This window comes from Amphiura filiformis, chromosome 1 (assembly GCF_039555335.1).
Source record: "Amphiura filiformis chromosome 1, Afil_fr2py, whole genome shotgun sequence".
Lineage (NCBI taxonomy): Eukaryota > Metazoa > Echinodermata > Ophiuroidea > Amphilepidida > Amphiuridae > Amphiura > Amphiura filiformis.
Genome location: NC_092628.1, coordinates 17296801 through 17318022, shown reverse-complemented (window position 1 = coordinate 17318022; position 21222 = coordinate 17296801). Strand labels below are relative to the sequence as shown.

At 36.3% G+C, this 21222-nt stretch overlaps 1 protein-coding gene across 1 annotated transcript in view; it reads right to left on the bottom strand.

The window, feature by feature from the left end:
• Nucleotides 1-5838: 5838 nt before the first annotated feature.
• The window catches only part of LOC140162218 (transmembrane protein 62-like), a 38774-nt gene continuing 23390 nt past the window's right edge, over nucleotides 5839-21222 (bottom strand). Inside the window, exons 7-15 of the mRNA XM_072185503.1 lie at nucleotides 20816-20940; nucleotides 18996-19118; nucleotides 15177-15332; nucleotides 12342-12501; nucleotides 11119-11229; nucleotides 10067-10148; nucleotides 9499-9597; nucleotides 8082-8200; nucleotides 5839-6855 (exon numbers count right to left, since the gene is read on the bottom strand). Coding sequence (XP_072041604.1) covers nucleotides 6520-6855; nucleotides 8082-8200; nucleotides 9499-9597; nucleotides 10067-10148; nucleotides 11119-11229; nucleotides 12342-12501; nucleotides 15177-15332; nucleotides 18996-19118; nucleotides 20816-20940 — 1311 coding nt within the window. The 3' untranslated portion in view covers nucleotides 5839-6519. The remainder of the gene's footprint in view (nucleotides 6856-8081; nucleotides 8201-9498; nucleotides 9598-10066; nucleotides 10149-11118; nucleotides 11230-12341; nucleotides 12502-15176; nucleotides 15333-18995; nucleotides 19119-20815; nucleotides 20941-21222) is intronic.

The window sequence follows — 21222 nt, the reverse complement described above, 5'->3', positions numbered from 1 at the left end:
AAATGCTTATAAGGCCAGAGTAATGGAAGACACATTCGTCCACGCCTGAATTTGAGATTTCTTGATATTTATCAACACTAAGATGTATTCTTTCACTTGAAACTGATAAAATACAACTTTCTAATATTTACTCATATTTTTGCTTGATTTGTTTCACTCTTTTCAACTCTAAAAAGTCACATGGTTCAAGACAGCTTAGTAAATTGGCGGGAAATAATGAGTCAGAAATGCGAATCACGAAATATTGTGATTCTGCGTGCGATTCACACAGCGTGACACAGGCGCAACTATCGCGTATGTCAAACACAGTCAAAGGCGCATTCGGTATGTTCTTCACGCCAGTAAATGTGGTGTAAACAAAACAAAAATTTGCAGTCAAAATGCCACTTAGATTTTTAAATTATTTTGAATTTTGGCGCACTGAAAGTGGACATTATAGATTTATTGGTGTAAAAAGATGCATATTTAGACCATGCACCAGATACAGCTTTTACAAGCCTGAAAGTCTTGCCGTTTTAAAATATAAGGACGTTTTGTGCATAATTTTGACATTTTTTTACTAAAACATCGATTTCTCAGAGTTCACTTTTGACAATATTGAGCGATTTTTGTGACAAGATAACTCGAAAAATATGCAAACAAAAGGTAAACTTTTTGCACTATCGCTTAGAGTACATCAAAGCCTAGGGAAGGTTTTCTCATTTTTTCAAAATATTTGTTTTAAACAAAAATATACACCATTATGTGCAATTTTTAGCTTAATAGAGTGACAAAATTGCTTTTTCCACGTGTTTTTTCAATATTTTGAAAAAGAGATGAATTTCAAAAAATTAAAAAACCTTCCCATAGTTCATGTTCAAGCTAACTGATTTTTTTTTACTCCGTACGGATTTTTTTCTAAGTTGTCACAAAAAAATTGGGGTAAAAATGTGATTTTAGAACAAATCTGACGTCACCATGGGATTCTTTGACTCATTTCCTTTCCAAAAATGTACAGTTTTATATACTTTGGACATACAATTCAGAAATAATGATGCTCGAAAAGGTTCATGATCTCTCCCATTACTCTGGCCTTAAACCATATTTTAACAAATATTTTTTGGTATTTTTAAGCAAAGGTCTTGCATGTCTCTTCAAGAAGTCAGTACAAATAAAATAAATTTGAATAAATAATTAATAAGCTGATGGAAATCAGGGTATAAAATATTATATACAACATATTATGGAAAAAGTATATATGTAACATATATTGCAGTGATAAACTAATATTATGGAAAAAGGATACCATATTGCAGTGATAAACTAAATAATAATGAAATCATAATTTGCATAAATATTATAGACCAGGGATTATCACATTTTGGACCAGAGTTATTACAAACTTTTATTTTATAAAGTTATGTTATTTTTGTAAGAAAATGTCTCACTGGTCATCGTTGAAGGCTGTAAGGGGCCAGTAAAGCTGCAGGTAGGCCATCTTGTTATAGACCATCATTACGCAGCAGTCAAATAAGCCGAGTCAGTTTCTAGCATATTTGTAATATGATGTGGTCGATTAAAAAAATACAGCAATGCAGCATTACCCTTTGAGACTATGAGTGGTCAGAAATTATTTAATTTTACACTTAAACATGGTAATATATGTTGCAGCAGTGCATAGCATTTGGAATGAAGAAATTATATAATGGAACTTCAAAGTAAACAAAATAAAGAAAAACCAAGCACAACACACACACAAAACCCACACTGCAATTTCTTTAGATAATTGCATTTGATTGAGTATCATCATGCACATCCTAACCATACACGCTGAGACAATAGTCTCAGATACAAGTTAACAAGCAAATCGACTGCTCAGTGCCAGAAGTGGGTAAGTGTAATAGCTGCCATGTGTAGATGAGTACAATATACTGTGTGTAAATTGCGAAATGTTCACAGGGCAGCTACTGCACTTACCCGCTTCTGGTACTCAGCAGTCGAAATGTTCTAGTTTGTAACTTGAGTATTTCCAATTGTCATATTAACTCTAATTTGCATTTTTTTTGCTTACTGATATATTAGTTCATAAATTGCTAATTTGACGAAATTTACCTACAATATTAAAAAGCTTTATATTAACAACTTGCTTAAAATCTGAAAGACATTCACAAAGAATGTTACACATATAATAAAAACATACATTTTTAGGTCATTGCATGTAGCCAGGCTGGGAAATAAGTGGGGACCAGGGGCCATTTGGCTCCCATAAAGCCCCAAAAGGCCCTGGTTCTCAAGTAAATACATGTGACCAGGGACACCTATTTTGTTCAAACTGGCCCCTGGCCCTAACGGTCATTTTGACAGAATTGTGCATTTTGTTCATATAATTTAGGTTATTTCTTGCATTCTCTGCCTGTTCATCTGGTTATTAACAGTGTTGTAGTCGAGTCCTCGTCATCCGAGTCCGAGTCCGAGTCCTTGGTGTCCGAGTCCAAGTCCGAGTCCGAGTCCCTGCCAATTTCTGATGTCCGAGTCCGAGTCCGAGTCCGAGTCCTCAATGTTCGAGTCCGAGTCCGAGTCCGAGTCCTTATGTATCAAATTCAAGCCCCAGGGTTTTCACCAATACTCAAGTTATCAACGTATAGCCTATATACTTAAACAGAATTTTAGTTCTATATTATTTTCTTGTAAATACATAATTTGCTAGTCCCACCTAGCATGCCTAGTATTGTTTTGGGGCTGTGCAATAATTATGCTGAGCCCGGGGAGGGGTGAAAATGCCAAAAATGCTTATCCCTTCTCGGCCTGCCAAAAATCGTCCCCCCCCCTCCCGACCTGCCAAAAATCTTTGCACCCCTTTGCACATGCCATTTTTTGGGGATCCCAATTTACAAACCTTAAAAGGTTAATTATGTTTCAAGTGCAGCGAGCAGGGAAATCTGTATTTATGTAAGCGTTTCCGTACTGTTTTCTAAGCCTTTTTAGAGCATTTAATTTGAAAGGTGCCCCATATGTGCCAAAAATTGCTTGTTCCCCCATTGCCAAAAATTGCTTCCACCCTCCCTTTCGATCGGTCAAAACTTTTTAACCTTAGGTAGCATACCTTGGAAACAGACTCACAGTAACTTATTAGGCTTGTGTTTTAGAGAGGCAAAAGATGCAGTCAGGGGTCCTTTTTCAGGCTCTCCGGCCGTCCCTTAACACATTTGCATCATGCTCCAGCTCATTGAGCCTTACACTCTGAAAATTGTAGGTCTTGAGCTCAAATTTGGAAATATTTTGAATTTGTTAGCTCCAAAGCCTACAATTTGGCCCAACTTTAGTTCACAGACCTCCACAAAAATGTTGAAATTTCCGTTCATCAAGCCCCTATTTTGCCCCCAAATCAGTTCTTATAGTTCCCAAAGTTTGGCGCCGCACACCCCTACCAAAATTTAACTTGAGTGCCCCAGAGTATTATTATTATTCATGTACATTCTACACTTGCGTCTAACAAAGCAGTCATGTCAAAACAAACGAATATGATTAAAATCCATTTAACCGATTAAAGATATAACTGAAAGCAATCTTGCCTTTTGATTGTAGGCCTACTTTTATTTACAAACTGAATTTATTTGCATGTAAAACTACTTAAATTAATCATGTGATGTGATCATTGATCAAGCATAAGAAGTTTACAATGAGCGAAAATAAAAGACCTAAAAAGACCCTATTTTGCGGACTCGAGGAGGACTCGAAGCCGAGTCCCGAGTCCTTGGGGTCCGAGTCCGAGTCCGAGTCCAAGTCCTTAGCTTCCGAGTCCAAGTCCGAGTCCTTGAAAAAAGGACTCGAGTCCGGACTCGAGTCCGAGTCCGAGTCCCGAGTCCTCCAACACTGGTTATTAAGGCATTTATCATAACATTGTCGAACATCAGTAATTATGTGTTTTCAAAATAGCCCCTGATCCATTGAAAATAGTCCCGTTTCCTGTAAAACCCTGTGAACCAGGGGCTATTTTTTTACAGAGTAGCCCCTGGTCTGGCGCTTCTTATTTCCCAGCCTGCATGTAGCTTAATAGCTCTTAATGCTGACATTGTACACTTTTTGTTGCAGATACAAATATAAAATTTAAGAGTACTTCTGTGCTAATTCTTTCAAGAAGCTTCAAATGTAAATTCCTTGAAAACCGGTTTGAATTAGGAGCCAGTGTTTTAGCTCTTCTAGATATTGGACAGGCAAATTGTCATTGAAATACGCTTTACAGTGAAATATTGCATAATATCTTTAATACTTATTAGCAAACTTCGATTCTTTAAGGCAAGCTTGTTTGCCATCTAGCAATAGTGTGCAATGCATTTGAGCAATTTTGGGCCATTCCAGTTGAAATCCATCCATCCCCTATGGATAGACATGTCCTTAATATCCCACAAAGGGGGTGTAGATTTCAAATAGAGTCACCAATTCAGGTAACCCCCATTGGATATTCACATTCCCTGTGTAAGTCATCTTCCATCAGGTGTATGTATTTCAACTGGAATGGCCCACTATGGTGATAATGTATGCTACAGCACTACCTACATAATCCTTCATAACAATCATCATGCTTTACAGCAGTAGTTATTGTTCCATTTTGAGCCTTATTTGATAAATATCAGGGACTGCACTATTTTATCCCCATGCTGCAACAATTCAATATTGCAAATTTCCATAGTGTTACACCAAGGGCCATGCAGAATCCAGACTCGCATATTTCAACCTGGGGGTTGCTACTCAGTACAAAAGACCATATGGGGACAAACATGGGTAGCATTTTCAGCCTTTTGGTATATCAATGACCCCTTTTTCTAGGCCAATTTTGGTTTTCGGATGGGTCCTTTTTTCAAAAATTATTTTGGGAAAATAGCCCAATTTTGCCTCACTGCTAAATTTTATAATTTCCCTCAAATTTTGGGAAAAAAATGTCAAAATTATGACAATTTATGTTAAATTTGGCCAAAAACTATTTTTATCAATGGGTCCATTAAAATATTGGTATATTGATGGGTCCACTTTCAAATTCCCTTACCCAAAAACCAAACTTCAGTACCCCCCAGGATTCCAACATCTTTGGCAAAGCCATACATCATGGGGTTAGTGCAAGAAGACCCCTAATGTAATACACAAAAAGATTCGTCTGCAATAGCTGCCTGGTGACATATTTAGAGATGTGTACAATATAGTATGCAGCAATTGTCAAATATCTATAGAGCAGCTATTGCATATATGACTTTCTTGAGCAAACCCCTTGAAAAAGTGGTTCATTCTCTTCTCTCTCACAAATATGTAATAGCTGCCAGGTGACATTTAGAGATGTGTACAATATAGTATGCAGCAATTGTCAAATACCTATAGGGCAGCTATGATAGGACCTTCTTGAACTAACCCCTCAAAAGAGTGGTTCATTTTCTCTCTCACAAATATGCCAGCTAGACAACCCTCGTCTTCAGACGCCGATACAGCGATTATAGGTTAATGAACAAGTATTACTTGTTGGGAGAGAAATTAGACAAAATAATGCATGTGCGCTGATGTTGATGCGTCTAATGCACGAGCCCCGAAGGGGGGAGTGCATTAGATGCATCAACATCAGCGCAAGTGCATTATTTTGTCTAATTCCTCGAGCAACAAGTAATACGCGTTTATTAACCTATTTCATATACGAGAAGAAAGAAAAATTTGTGATTTTTCATAACGAATTATCACTAAACATGTTGAAAAATAGAAAGAAATATAATGCATCAACCCGCCCGAAAAATGAATCAATCCTATGCGACGCGAACGCGCGCGAAACACTGCGAGTAGTACACGGAGTGCACAATATACACAATCAATGCATGTTTCGTAATTTTCTAACGTTTGCTCTGATTGGTTCTCGGTATCAAAGAGTGTATGAATGACTTCCAATCTACATTTGGAAGAATTTCTATAAGTGAAAATTATATACTTTCATCCCTATGTGACTTTGTATATTTCTATAAAAAATATGCAGTTCTGATGCCTTCTGCTAGGAATGTGACGAACACCATTCGATCCTAATACCTATAGATTAAAATCTTCCACTCTTCTCCAGTGTGTCTCTGTGGCTCAATTGGCTAAAGCGTTGTGCTAGTAATATGAAGATCGCCGGTTCGAATCCGGCCAGATACACTGGTTTTTTTTCAAAGTTTATGTGCACTGGCTGCTCTGGGTAAAGATAAAAATTTGTTCAACTTCTAGGAGTGCAACAAATTCTAAGACTGTCTTGAGAATTACACATGAAGATTAAAGATACTGGCAATTTATCACACTACTATAAAAATATTCAAGAACCACTTGACCCAACTTACTGGGTCTTAACTTAATACTTACATCTGTAAAAATGACTACGACTGAGTCCAAATTCCCTAAGGTAACAAAAGTAATTGGTACATCACCGTACATTTACCTCTTAATACTTACATCTGTCAAAATTACTACGATTGATTCCAAATTCCCTAGTTGGTACATGTACCTCTTACAGTACAATCACATCACGTCCAAACATCAACTTGTCTGTCCGTTTCCGTTCATTTCTCTATAATATTGTTTTGATCGTACAAGCTTACTTCGTAACAGCAGAACAAAAACCATTGTCCACAGGTCTTTGGAGGTAAACAGTGCTAATGTTCCATAGCAAGCATATGCGCTATAGCATAAGTATATTTTCCATATGAACATGCTGACTAGACATGCAAATGAAGTCACACTGGAGCATAGACATAGAGGGCGCTTTGCACGCCTGTTGGATTTCATTGTAATGGATCCGTTAGATACTGTTGGTTGGTAGCAATCTAGATGAAGAGCAAAGTAGATTGTCATTGGCAGCTGGAATAGTAGAATCTGCGGATATGACAAAAGATGAAGCAGAAACACAATTAGGCACATACCAAGACTGGGAATTTAAAATAATCTACAAAGCTGGTAAAATGGTTTAGGTATAAATAATCAATTCAAGTTCTTGCATAGCCTCTAGCCATGGGATGTCATACCGATATTTATTGCCACAGGAAGTGGTTAAGTCACCAACACTAGATATCTTTAAGTCCCGGGGCACTCAAGTTCGGTTTTGGTAGGGACGTGCCACTGAGATTTTGGAAGTGGACCCATAAATATACCAATTTTTCAAGAAATTTGGACCCATTGATATACCAAAAGTCAAAATTTTCGGCCGAATTTAACTAAAATTGTCTTAGTTTTTACAAATTTTTCCAAAATTTTGGGAAAATTAAGAAAATTTTGGCTAGATTAAGGAAAATTTGGGCTGTTTTCCAAAAAAATTGAGAAAATTTTGACAAAAGGACCCATTCATATACCAAAATAGGCTTTGAAGAAGGGGTCATTGATATACCAGAAGGCCAAAAATGCTACCCATGTTTGCGGCACGTCCCCGGTGGTCATTTGTACTGAGTACCCCCCCGGGCTTTAAGTCCAGAGTGTGTGGCATCTCCTTCACCTAACCAGTTCACTTTTCAGTCATCTATACCTTTTGACTGCACATGCACCTTGTATATAGTTTTGGATCAGCACCAGTCTTTTTGTCTGCACTTATTGAGGTTTTCAACATAGTATTGGATAATGCTGATGATGATGAGGATCTATTCAGTAGAAAGGTTGTTACATGAGAGACTCAGTTTTCTACACATGATCTTGAAGTTGCAGATTTGAACCCTTGTGCTTCCTACCAAGGCCTTTCACCTATATTCCTCTCTCCACCCAAGTGTGCTGGTTTATGCTGGGAAGGTACACACTGTGTAGGTGGTGGCTTTCCTCTAGCATGTTACATTGAGGAGTTGTCAGGCACCAAATGGGCTATTCCAGTTGAAATCCATACACCCCTATGGAAAACATGACCTTACATCTGTCACACAGGGGTGTAGATTTCAAATGGAGTAAATCCATTCAGGTAACCCCATTTGAAATTCACACTCCCTGTGTGGAAGATTAAGGCCATGTCATCCATAGGGGGTGTATGGATTTCAGCTGGAATATCGAATGCTTTGAAAGAGAGATAGGCACTCTGTCCTTTATCATTTCATGCAATGTGCTACTGATATACAGATACTTACATCTACAAACACTACTGCATAGCTGAATGTCTCCGGTATAAAAGTGCCATTCACATAGAGTCCTAATAGTGTGCTAGCACCGTAATGACCTTGTATTATTTCCCCTATGCACCATGGACCTAAAATAAAATTGAAATGAAACTGTTGCAATTGAATCAAGTACAAAAATAGACAAACAGCAAACTGTGTGTATGTTTGTGAAATTTCACTAGTACTATAGCAGATTCAACCCATCGTGGGACATTTTTTCCAACAAATCCAGGCTGCCGGTCAAACATCTGCCAGTCATGCATAGCATTATATGCATGATCGCCCAGTAGCCTGAATTTGTTTTAAAAACGTCCCACCACGATTGGTTGAATCTGCTATAGTATTGGCAACATTTTGATGAAATATGTTTTGATCAAAGTACTGTCAAATTGGTTCCATGGATTTTTGAAGGGCTTTCCACCTTATAGGAAGAGAGAATATACTGTAAAAAGTGAAAATGCGCGATTATTTTTTTACGCTTTGACAATTATGACCTGTTTCCCTTGTTCTTAAATTTGTGATTCTAAGTTTCCTTATTGACCTATACATAAAAGGAATATATTTGCACTCTATTATTTTCACGGTAGCACCTAAGAATGTGTAAAGTGCGAATATAAATGCAGTGCGAAAATTTCCACTTTTACAGTACACTATACTCCAGTTCACCTAGAAGTTAAGATTTTTTTCAACACACATGTATGCAGCCACAATAATTGTGAATTAATTAATCAATACTGGAGAATATGCAGTTATGATGTGATGTCCACCTTTCACTGTAGTCTTTAGACCTGGTACTGTCATTGATACTGGCAAACATTATAATTACCATCCAGCTGATCACAATATGTCTGATATGGGCCAAGGTCAACCAACTATTGTTGAATTGACTCCAATAAACATTTCCTTCATGACATCAGATAACAAGTTCAAGCAACTTTTTTAAAGGTCGTAAACTTTATACTTTTTGTTCATTTTAGCTGATCAGCCAAGTTGACATATTATCACATTACAATTTGAATTTCTTATGCCAGGCCTCTCATCACTTCATTGCTTTCTTCAGCCTTGCATTGCCCTCTACTCCTAAATGGTAGAATTGATGTAATGCAGGGTGTTAGCTAGCCACCCATCCTTTTGGACAGGCAGTTTGCTCAAATGCTACATTTGTAAAATAATGCTTGAATAAGTTCTGTGAACCAAAACAAGACCAGACAAACAAATCTAGGTTAGCAATAGCTATTTGAACTGACTGAAACCCCAGAAGGGGCAGAGGTGTATTTGTTTTCAATTTTGAACAGGCAGTTTTGATGAAAATGACAGTCACTTGTCAAATCTTAGCTTAAGATACAGACGTATTTGGCTTTTTGTGTAAATATCCTATAATACATACCTATTAGAGGGTAGATAGCTATTCCTAGAATTGAGTACAGATACATATTGTTATGTACTAGTACTACCAGACTACGAGGTAGACCATGGTGACGATAGCCTGTAAGAATGCAACAAAACATAATAATTAGTACAATTAGTTCAATCAGGGAACTGTTTTATAAATATTCCACTTGTAAAGCAATTTTTACACTGAATGGTCAAATCTAGTACTAGTGTACTGTACAGTTCACTGAAAGTGCTTTTTCAGAAGGATATAGTATGCTATTTGTAGTTCCATGTGTTCATAATGTCACCCCTATGGGCTGTGTGGATTTCATGTAGTAAACCATGATATTTAAAGTAAATCACCTTTAAGATATGAGCAGTTGTTACGAAGGGTTCCAGCCAGTTATATCGATATCTCCAAAGTTTCCTTTGCAAATCCAAGGAGCAAACGACAGCTTATAATATACCCTTTATTCACCCAAGACAAACTCAGTGAAAAATAGTGCTTATGGATAGATGCACTGACTGCAACCACAATATAAATTTCACAAGAAAACATTGTTTTAGACCAGTCAACTTACCAGCACTTGATTTAGTGAGCCATCTTACAACAGGTAATGAGAGTACAAACCAAAAACCAACAAATATACATAAAAATTGTAACTGTGGAAATAGAAAATAGACAGGAAATTTGAAATTAGTGACAAATATGTACATTTTGCAATATATGACTCTGAGGTAAAAGACTGAAGTTTACTTTATTAGATGAATGCAATCATTATTTTGTTAAGGTCATTAATTTTGTTGCATTTAAATAAAAGGTCATTGCACTTTCCATGCAACAGTTGCCAGCTTCATTCAAATGTGATTACATTCAAATTACAACAAAGTGTAATCCAATTCCTTCCATAGTTGTTGATATTTCCTGGCCTTTCATATAACTCTACTTTTTCAAATTCCATCAGAAATGTCTCCTTTCCTCAGAGAACAAAAATATACAATGATACATGCTGTAGCCAGAGTTAGTTACATCACCATAGCCTTGTCCAAGGCTCTCAAAGTCTTTCTCCCTCCTCTTCTTCAGCACACAACCCAATGACCATTATGACATGCATAGATGTTAAACGACTGATGGCCAGATTCAGTCTACGGGGCTACAAGATAATGGGTACACTCATGACAGGTTTGTAGACTCAATCCAAGTTCAATTGTTCAACATCTACACATGGATTGTACTGATCAAAAGGATCTCTCAATTATCTGTTCTATTGACAATCCTCATGAAATTATTTGCGGGGTTTCTGGTACTGCAGTTTAAACCCTTAGGTCCGTATGCACAATTTACGAGTTAGACTGGTTCTAAAGTTAGACCTGGTCTAAGTGGAATTTAGTACCAGGAAAAAGGACACTTTCCTTTACATTTTCTTAAGTTATTTTGTATTATTTTTGAACTTTGCATTTAAATCTTTAAAATTTGCTGGCTACTCTAGGAAGGAAATAAGATGACGGGACCATTCCTGATGAAACTAACTTTCACTTAGACCAGGTCTAACTTTAGACCCGGTCTAACTCTTTTGTGCATACGGACCTTAATGAAAATAACAAACAAACACTTAAACCCACTTGCACTTACCCCACAAGTAATATCTCCCATAAGAAACAAACTAGCTGCAAACCACTGCATAGGTCTACTTCCATCTAATGAGAACCTATAGCCAGTGTTGGTTACATCACCATCAGCATTCTGAAAGCAGGGAAAGGTAATAAATAATGCTTAGCATAGCAATCAAGTATAAGCACTGGTATTTGTGATGAAGTGTTTGGCAGGGAGGGAGGAAGAAAGGAAGGAAAAAGGAAGGGAAGAAAGAAGGATGGAAGGGTGGAAGTGATGGAGAATTGAAGGAAGGATGGAAGGGAAGGGGGGATCGAATGGAGGTTTATGGAGGGAGGAAGGAAGTACTGGTATGTTGGTATGTATGGAGGGTAGCAAGGAAGGGAGGGAGGAAGGAAGGAGGGAAATATACAGATAGAGACTGAGATATAAAGAGATTTATAGAGATAGAGCAAGAGAGAGCGATAGACAGACAGAGACAGACACACAGACACCCAGACAGAAAGAGAGAGGGAGGTCCTGAATGAATCACATCTAACTGCTTTTCTTTACTCAAATGTTGGGCAATCCTGGGAAAGAGATAAGAAACAGGGTGAAATACATGTAGAGACAAACTGAGGATGCAGGTCGAGGTGGAAGAAGAAAGCTTAGAGTTGAGAATGAAAAAGATAGAGACAAATATGTGACGTGTCATGTCAAAAGGAGACACTTTTGGGCAGGTTATCAATTTTGAGGTTTTTACATATCTTAAATGTAGAGATATTTTGCTCCACAACACCATTTTCCCCAATGAAATAGGACATTCTTAAGCGAAGATATTGAGTTCGTAAGTTATGGTATTATAAAATTGGAAATTGAGATATCGGCCTTTAAAAATATTATTGACAATGTTGAGAATAGGAATTACCTTGAAAAATGTCTCAAAAAATACAAGATGCCAGTTATATTCCGGTCTGAAACTATCAGACAATATTTTTAACATTCATAACATCACAAATTCGCAACAAACCCAAATTGTGAAAAAATCACCCCGGGCCAGATTTTTGGATATTTGTCCATTTACGATCCTGCCCAAAAGTGTCTCTTTTTGACATGACACGTCACATATGTACCATACTGTATAGACACGGAAGAACAGACAAATAGGCATAGAGGGTAAAAAAACAGCTTGGAGAATGGGACAGAAAAAGGAAAAACATGGACAATGACACATGGGAATTGAGTCTTATTTGATTGAAACTTACTTTGGCAGTAACAGTTATAGTATGCAATCCATCCATAAATTTGGCTGGTTCCCATGGTAATACATATAAAGGTCCCTCCACATGCTTGGCTGGTCCCAAATCAACACCATCAATAGCTACTGTTGCTAATGTAATGGGCGATGGAGAAAATAGCAGGAATCTGCAGAGGATGAACACAAACAAAAACAATCTGTAAAACTACAACAAAGTCTTCAGTTTTAAAAATATTTTTATTTCCAATAAAGATAAAAATAACAATTTTGTTTAAATAGGATTGAGAATTACATAGGATTGAGCCATGGGCAATTTATAGCCACCACCCCGACAGGAAGTCACGCCCACCTGTGTAGCACATCTGACCTTCCCTCATAAAAAATGCAGTATTAATATTAATTACTTTATAATGATAGCAGAGTTTGTACTATTTAACGGCTGGGAAATTATTTGTTTTGTATCATTATATAAAACAAATATTTGTGCAATGGTAGAAATATATCACTCTTAATTTTTAACTATTCCATTTCACATGGCAAAATGGAAGAGTTATTAAAATTTCAATTTCAATGTTTGTATACTATATATTATACATTCAATTAACATCTAAAAGACACTTGGTTTTAATTTTATTGATAACTGATTTGTTATTTAATAAGCAATGTCATGAAAGAAAATTGTTTTTACATTCCTAGAATCTACGAGGGGCGGTCAATAAGTTCGTAGAACAAGGTACTTGAAAGAGTACTAGCCAAATTCGTTCTATCTCAGGCTTGAGCATGGTCATTACAAACCTGAATGCACCCGTCGCAATTTTTCTTGAGACCTTCTATGTCAACAAAATGGAAGTCTTCCGATAGCTCCTTGAGCCATTCTTCAGTGAAGGCTCACCAGCATTGATCACCAGCAAACCTGATATTATGAAGGTAGGACTTAAAATTCTAAAATAGGTTTCACTAACTGGAGGCCATGCCTGAAACACAATGTGGTTACTTTAGTTAACTGACCCCTCTGTCCTGAATGGCAGCTTGACAAACTAAGAATAGCGTACAGGATACAATCCTAGAACAGCCATATTCCTACCATCAACCTTCTTCATATGATGGCTTGCCTCAATTTTGCTATCAAAATTGTATGACATGTGCCTATAATTGTACTTTCATTTGGCAAAAGATCTGTCATCAAAACTATCCCTGGATCTCAGAAACAGCGATGAAGACCTTGCACTACGGTGACCGAGTGATGATCTTCTTAGGGATGTGAGATCCAGGTGCTTCCACTAAATTCACTCATAATTCCAGTGATTAATGTATGCCTTATCACCTTTAGCCACATATAGATTAAACTTGCCTTGGTCCTCATTCTAAGTGTATAGAAGGTGTGGACCTGAATATGTCAACTGGTATCAATTTTGAACATGAAGATTCCGGGACCCCATCTAGAAGACACCCTGGAATACCCAAATGTAAATGGATTAATATTGAAAACACATTCATCAGAATTGTCATATTTTGTGGCCATCTCATCTTTCTTATTTGGCTCATTATTCATTACCAATGCCACTGTACCAGCGCGTATATCATTAGTGGTGACGTCAGCAAGTCTTTTGGACCTTGGATGATCTTCAAGGGCGCTCATTCCATTCTTGAACTCTAAGAACCATTTTGTTGCTGTTGAATACCAAGGACTTCATTACCATTTACAACAACTGTACATTGTTAAAGTTTATTTGAGTTTTCACCACCGTCGGGAGAAATTTCCATGATGACCCTGTATTCACTTTTGGTAGTACCTGTGAATTCATGGAGGTAGGCTTCCTCTGAAGAGTGTCCTGCCCATATACAGTGATGCAAAAATATAATATCTTTGCAGTAATGTTTTTAAGGAACAAGCTTTCAAATGAGACCAAATTCAATACCGTGGGACAAAGTAGCATACCGAGTTCTACGAACTTTTTGACCGGCCCTCGTAACATATGTTTTCACAATTTTAACAGCAACATCAAAATTCTTAATATCATTTTGATATCCACTCGTACATTTTGATTCAGTTTCGTCCTATTTTAGCTGGAAAACATAATTAGAAATGGGGTTCAGCGACCTATTGCAAACCACAACAATCGGTGCCCAACACTGAGGGCTTATTTTGAAAGTTGGCCAATATTTTTGACACATGTATTCAAATGTACAATCTTTACCTAGAAAACCCATTAGATCTAGCGATGTGAAAATCTTAATTTCCTGATATCTTAAAAACAGGATCATAAAATTAATGATGTATATAGAAGACAGTGTGTTTCACTTTGGGAACAAATGGATTCCAAACAATTGCAGATAACTGGTTTTTTTATCAGTTTACTGGTGTCCACACCTGTACATATATTTCAGAGTTACTTTTTGGAACAAATACACTGTTAACTTGACACATAACAGTCCATTCCATCTGTTCGGTGTCACAAGTTAAACAAAGATACCAAAAGAAATGCAGCTTATCGTACATTTTATCAACTGGTTCATGTTTGGGTGCCATAAACCGAGCTCTCTTAGGATTCGTGACTCTCCAAAATTTATATCATTAAATAAGAATATGTGGTGTGATCAAGCAAAATCAGTATGATGTCCGGCATGGATGTATAAAAGAAAGCTATACATTTAATTTTGAATTTTAAAAATTTGTTCCAAAGATATAAGCAATTGAAGGATTTCCAAAACAATACGAAACAGAAGAAATTTGTTTAGTTTATCTCAAAATAAAAATTTCCAGACTTCCGACTGATTTTGCTTGATCACATTGTTATAGGTAACAAATTAGGATGGAATGAATTAATGTAACACAGCTTACCTTATGTGAGTGGAATGTATCATTTTATCAACTGGTTCGTGTTTGGGTGCCATAAATCGAGCTCTCTTAGGATTGGTGATAAGCACTACAGGCCATTCTCCAAAATTCACATCATTAAATGAGAGCAGATCATGGTCATATGCCATTACTCTGTACCTATATGGCGGATATAAATGAGAATATCAAGTATTATAATCAAAAAGCATCTCATGTGAAAAGACAATCATATCAATAACAGGGTTGGCGATTACAAAAAAATCAAACTAGATGGACCGCGGTTCTCGGATGTCGCGGTTTTCGACGCACAGCGTCGACCGTGATGCCTCCACCAAAGGGAGCGATGTGGCACTCAAAAGTTGATACAAAGCAGTTTGTATCAATTTGACCTCAGATGATCTCTGGGTGACCCCGAATGACCCCAAAATGACCTTCCAAATATTTGGCTCTAAATGTTGACTGTACCCACCAAGTTTCATGCACGTATGACAGTTTTTACTAATTTGACCTCAGATGACCCCAATATGACCTCCCAAAAATTTGGCTCTAAATGTTGACTGTACCCACCAAGTTTCATGCCCATATGCTAGTTTTTACTAATTTGACCTCAGATGACCCCTGGATGACCTCAAAATGACCTTCAAAAATTTCGCTCTAAATGTTGACTGTACCCACCAAGTTTCACGCCCATACGACAGTTTTTACTAATTTGACCTCAGATGACCCCTGGGTGACCCCAAAATGACCTTCCAAAAATTTGGCTCTAAATGTTGATTGTATGTACCAAGTATCATGGCCATACAACAGTTTTTGCTCATTTGACCTCAGATGACCCCTGGGTGACCTCAGGTGACCTTGACCCACTAACCAATACAAACTTGTTCTGCCTGGGGTCAAGATGCACCCACCCACCAAGTTTGAGGAACGTCGACCCTAGTCTCTGAGAAAAGAGGTAAATAAGGAAAATGGGCCCCTGACCTCAAATGACCTTTAACCTCAGTATATGACCTTGAACCTCACCCAAAAAAAAGTAGCCAGAGTTTTTGACCATGACCCACCTATCCTGAAAATCTGAAGTCAATCCGCCCATGCATGCCCGAGATATACCATCCGGACGGAAGCACGGAAGCTCGGAAGCACGGAAGGACGGAAGGACGGAAGCACGGACATTGCAAAAACAGTATGCCTCGCGGTGGAGGCATAAAAATTGATTTACTTGATAAATCAGATGTTTTTAAATTTAAATCAATTTTAATTTTTTTTTTATTCCAAGAACTGCAATACCCCTTGATAAAGTCAAAAGTGACTAGTGGAATGCTAGACATATGCACAATCCTATCAGGTATTTACAAAAAATCAAAACATGTTTTCAAATGTGAAAATTTCAAAGAAACATTTGATAAAATCATGGGGAAAAACCTGTTGAATTCTGTACCTTGAAAATGATTTTTTAGCAATAGATTAAATATCAAAAAGGTGTAGAAGCATTACAAATGAAGTAAAACAGTCAATTCAAGAAAGAAATTAACTTAAATTGATCAAAAATGGTAAAAACTGAAGTGATTTAAAAAAATGATTAAAAAAAAAATGTGATTTAAAATGTGATTTACATCAATCGTACCAACCCTGATCAATAACAAAGTTAACATTTTTGTTTGATTTGTAGATATCACAGAGCAAATGCATTGAACTTTTTAATGTGTTCATTGTTAAGGTTTATGACAATAGCTCGTAAAAAACTCATGTTAGCTGCTGCTAAAAGCTGGGACCTTTCATTTGCCATAAAAATAAAGTGCTCTGTTGTGATTTACTGACCTCATATAAATTAATGGCCTGTAAAAAGGATGTCAATGTCAAAACAATTTACAGCATTATGTATGTATTGGATGACTTTGATTTTGATCCCAAAACAAACCACTAATAAGTGCACAATTTTTTTATCAAATATTTTTCTTACAAATGAGCGATAAATATCTTCCTTTTTTCTCTTAAGGAGCCTTGATTGTAGCATCCTCTTTTTATGACATTTTTCAGCAGATATCCAAGAAAAATGCTAAATTCCCAATGCTAAATTCCCAATTTGCAAGTTATGCATGTATTACACTGCTCAATAGACAATGTGTTGTAATTTCGTGAACCAGAATGTAATTTAGATTTCACAATATTTTTGCTAAACAAATTAATCTGCAAGATTTTTTTTTGTACATAAACATTATGTAGCCACAGATTTCCAGTGGTATAAGAGTCACCTGGTTTTTTTTTTGAAAAAAGTGGGGGGGGGGGGATGATGCTGTGGATCATGAAATGCTCCTTTAAGTTTAAAACATAAGAGAGCCATTTCCAACACACATTGAAGTAATGATCTAGCTTTATGTAATAGTACACCTTAATTATTAATATTTGAAGAGCTTCTTGTGTACATATACTGTATTGGTAATTTTTGTGCGTAAAATTTTTCACGATTTGCAGATATTTAATTACTTCACTTGTCCTTAAATTTGTGATTTTGTACATACACCCATACATAAAAGAACATTTTTGTGTGTTTTTATTTTTGCTATGGCTGCGAAAAGCATGAAAATTAACTTGCTGCGAAAATGTCCACTTTTATAGAATTCTAGTTATTACCATGCAATATTGGCAAATGTGAAATCATATTTTGTCTTAGTAAGAGACCAGTGCTAATGTATGGTGACTAAATCTTAGGAACAAAGGTTTGAATTCTTGAAAGTGTTTTTGGCATGCCTGAAGGATATTGAACAAATTTAGCTTGGGCTGCCCTCTTTAAAGTGTAGGACATTTTTGGTAGGGGTCAAATAAGGTCAAACAGAGGTCAAAATTATAAAATATCTCAATTCTTTTCAAATATACACCATATTACTCATCTGGTCATAAGGAATCCAAAAATGTATAGGTTGCCCTATCTGCTATGGGCAGAAAGGTCAACACACTTTCGGCTGGGTTCAATTTTACTAATTAAGATTGTCCAATTTCAATGATGGAAGAGCTTCTTGTGTACATACATAGTGTAATGGTAATTTTCATGTGCAAAATTTTTCACGATTTGCAGATATTGAACTACTGCACTTACTTTAAAAGTAGAAATTTTTGCGAGGCTATTTTCACGAATTTCGTGACAAAAACGCGAAAACAAAAACTCGCGAAAATAATTTTGGTGTCTAGTTATTATATTTTCTAACATGGCAAATTCAACTAATTAAAGACATCATGGACATACCATGTAAAAGCTATACTGCCAAAACACTGTCCTATTATTAACTACACAAGATTTAAACTGCTCTAAATGTTGATATTAAAGTGCAGGTTAATTTTGAAATGTCTTATAAAAGCTATGTATCTGCCAAAACACTGTCCTATTTTTAATAGTAGTATTAACTACTAGTATTAACTACACAAGATTTAAACTGCTCTAAATGTTGACATTAAAGTGCAGGTTAATTTTGAAATGTCTTGCTGTTAACAATATACTTTTTCACAACCAAGTTGCCAAGAAACAAAAAATTACTTCCCAATCATTACTGTATTTCTCTTGCCTCAAGATATAAATATGGCATCAACTTCTTACAATGCTAAAATTAAGTTTAATTAATATATCTCATATTAAATCCTCATTATTTAATATTGCAGACAGATAGAACTTAATATGTAAAGGAACTCATCTACCATAATCTGTTTGCCTCATTGATGAAGCATCAGTATTATTAATTACTTTCTGTTTATGAAATACAGGAAAATATGGTCTGGTGTCATATTCCACGGAGCAGATAATATGACATCTATTTAACCATTTCAAACACTTACATTCTGTTAATTTTCCAGTCTTCTACTTCTAATTCTAGTGATCCAGTTTTTTGTAATGCTTTCATGTTAGGTATCATCCCGCCTAAACTGTGTAGATGACCACATAGATACGCTATACCTTGGCTGCAATAAAAAAATGTATTATTTAAAGGAAGGTGACCAAATATATTTTGATTAAATTTTTTAAACTTATGTATAACATAAAATGTTGTCCCTTTCAAGCATTCATGCAAAAAGAACACATGTTGTTTCTCGTAAATGTGACTATGTAAATACTGATATTTAAACAGTGTGATACTGGTAGTCTACAGTGTTTTTATTGTTGATAATCATCATGATCATGTAATATATTGATATCAAATGAAAGACTCTATTTTTTTATTGACACATTGAAATTAGGAGTTCCAAATCAATGTATTTCCAAAGATATCATCAAAAAACTGTCAAATTAGTCTCAAACATGGTATACCATTACCATAGTCGAGACTGATAAAGTGGGGGATGAGGCTATCAACCGGGTTACCCACCTTTAAAATTAAGAGCGCACCAATTAAGACAGCAAATGTATACCACCACTGAACTCTTTCAACATAACCCAGACACAAATATACCGTCTCTCAAAGAAAGTATGACTGATGAATTATTTAATTTCATGATTAATTATTCAATTTCATGCACTAATGGACAATACCATAAATAAATGAATGAGTTGTGGAACATCTATGTTCATATTGCATATCTTTATGCATACAAGCTATATCACACATCTATTATAGAGAATGGGCTATTCTGGTTGAAATCCATATTCCCCATATGGAAGACATTACTTTAATCTCCCATGGAGGGGGTGAATATTTCAACTTGAGTCGCCCATTTAGATATCACCATTTGAAATCCACAATTTCAGTGTGGAAGATTAAGACCATGCCTTCCATAGGGGGTGTAAGGATTTCATCTGGAACAGCCCAATGGCCATTTAATGTAGTACAAGGTTGTTGTTTTTAAATTGTGTATGGTAGGATATAGGTTGAGTGTATGCTTCATTGGGAAAGGATGTATCATGTTAATCATATACAATGGGTGGAAAGTTAATGTTTTAATTCTGTACATACATCACACAGACCGACAGACACGGAGCTTATTTTATAGCAAAAACAAAGCGTCTCGGTTTTTGGACGCAAAGGCGTTGATTGGGATGCCTCCAAAATGAGGCGATAAGTTTAAATTTAGAAAGATTAAAATTTCACACTTTATGAGTTGTACATGTAAACAAACAAACATAACCTCAAATGACCTTTGACCTCTGTATGTGACCTGTACACCACACATGAAGGTGTCCATAATGCAGGTATGACACAAATTTAGTTGCATTAGGATTTAAATTTTTTATGAGACCAGATTTTAACCAAAAGTCTTAAATAATGGTATTTTACAAACTGACCTCAAATGACCTTTGACCTCAGTATAATGACCTTCAACACCACCAACAGATGCGAGGGTTCCCATAGTGCAGCTATGACCCACGTATGGTTGTAATAGGATTTGAACTATTCATATGAGACCAAATTTTAATTCACAAAGTTATTGACCTCAAATGACCTTTGACCTCAGTAAATGAACTTGAACATCCCTCAATAAAAGTAGCCAGAGTTTCTGACCATGACCCACCTAACCTGAAATCTGAATTCAATCCACCCATCCATTCATGAGATACAGCATCCGGAGGGACAGAAGCACGAAAGGACGGACATAGCAAAAACAGTATACCTCGCGGTGGAGGCATAAAAACAAAACAAACAAACACAAAATCAAATGCTTACCTTAATGCATTATTGAGTCTAAATTGTTCACCAATAATGGTAGATGTAGGATAGTGTCCAAAGAACATGGTATGGTTGCTATGGTGACTCTCGTCCACATAGTGCTCAAGTTTTTCTATATCATCCTGCAATGTTGATGATATGAAAATATCACAAGTTATTAATCATAAAAAAACATCTTAAAACTGATGGAACAAAAACTGAAACTGAAACATTTCAGTCAGTAAAATCTGACTGAAATAAGGCTGCGTGGGAATGATTTAAAGAAAGAAGTGCCAGAAACACTGATATTGACTACTCTGTGCCAGAACTGGGTAAGTGCAATTGCTGCCCTGTTTGGCAATTTACACACAGTGCACATAGCAGCTACACATGGCAGCTATTGCACTAAACAATTGAAGGGTCAC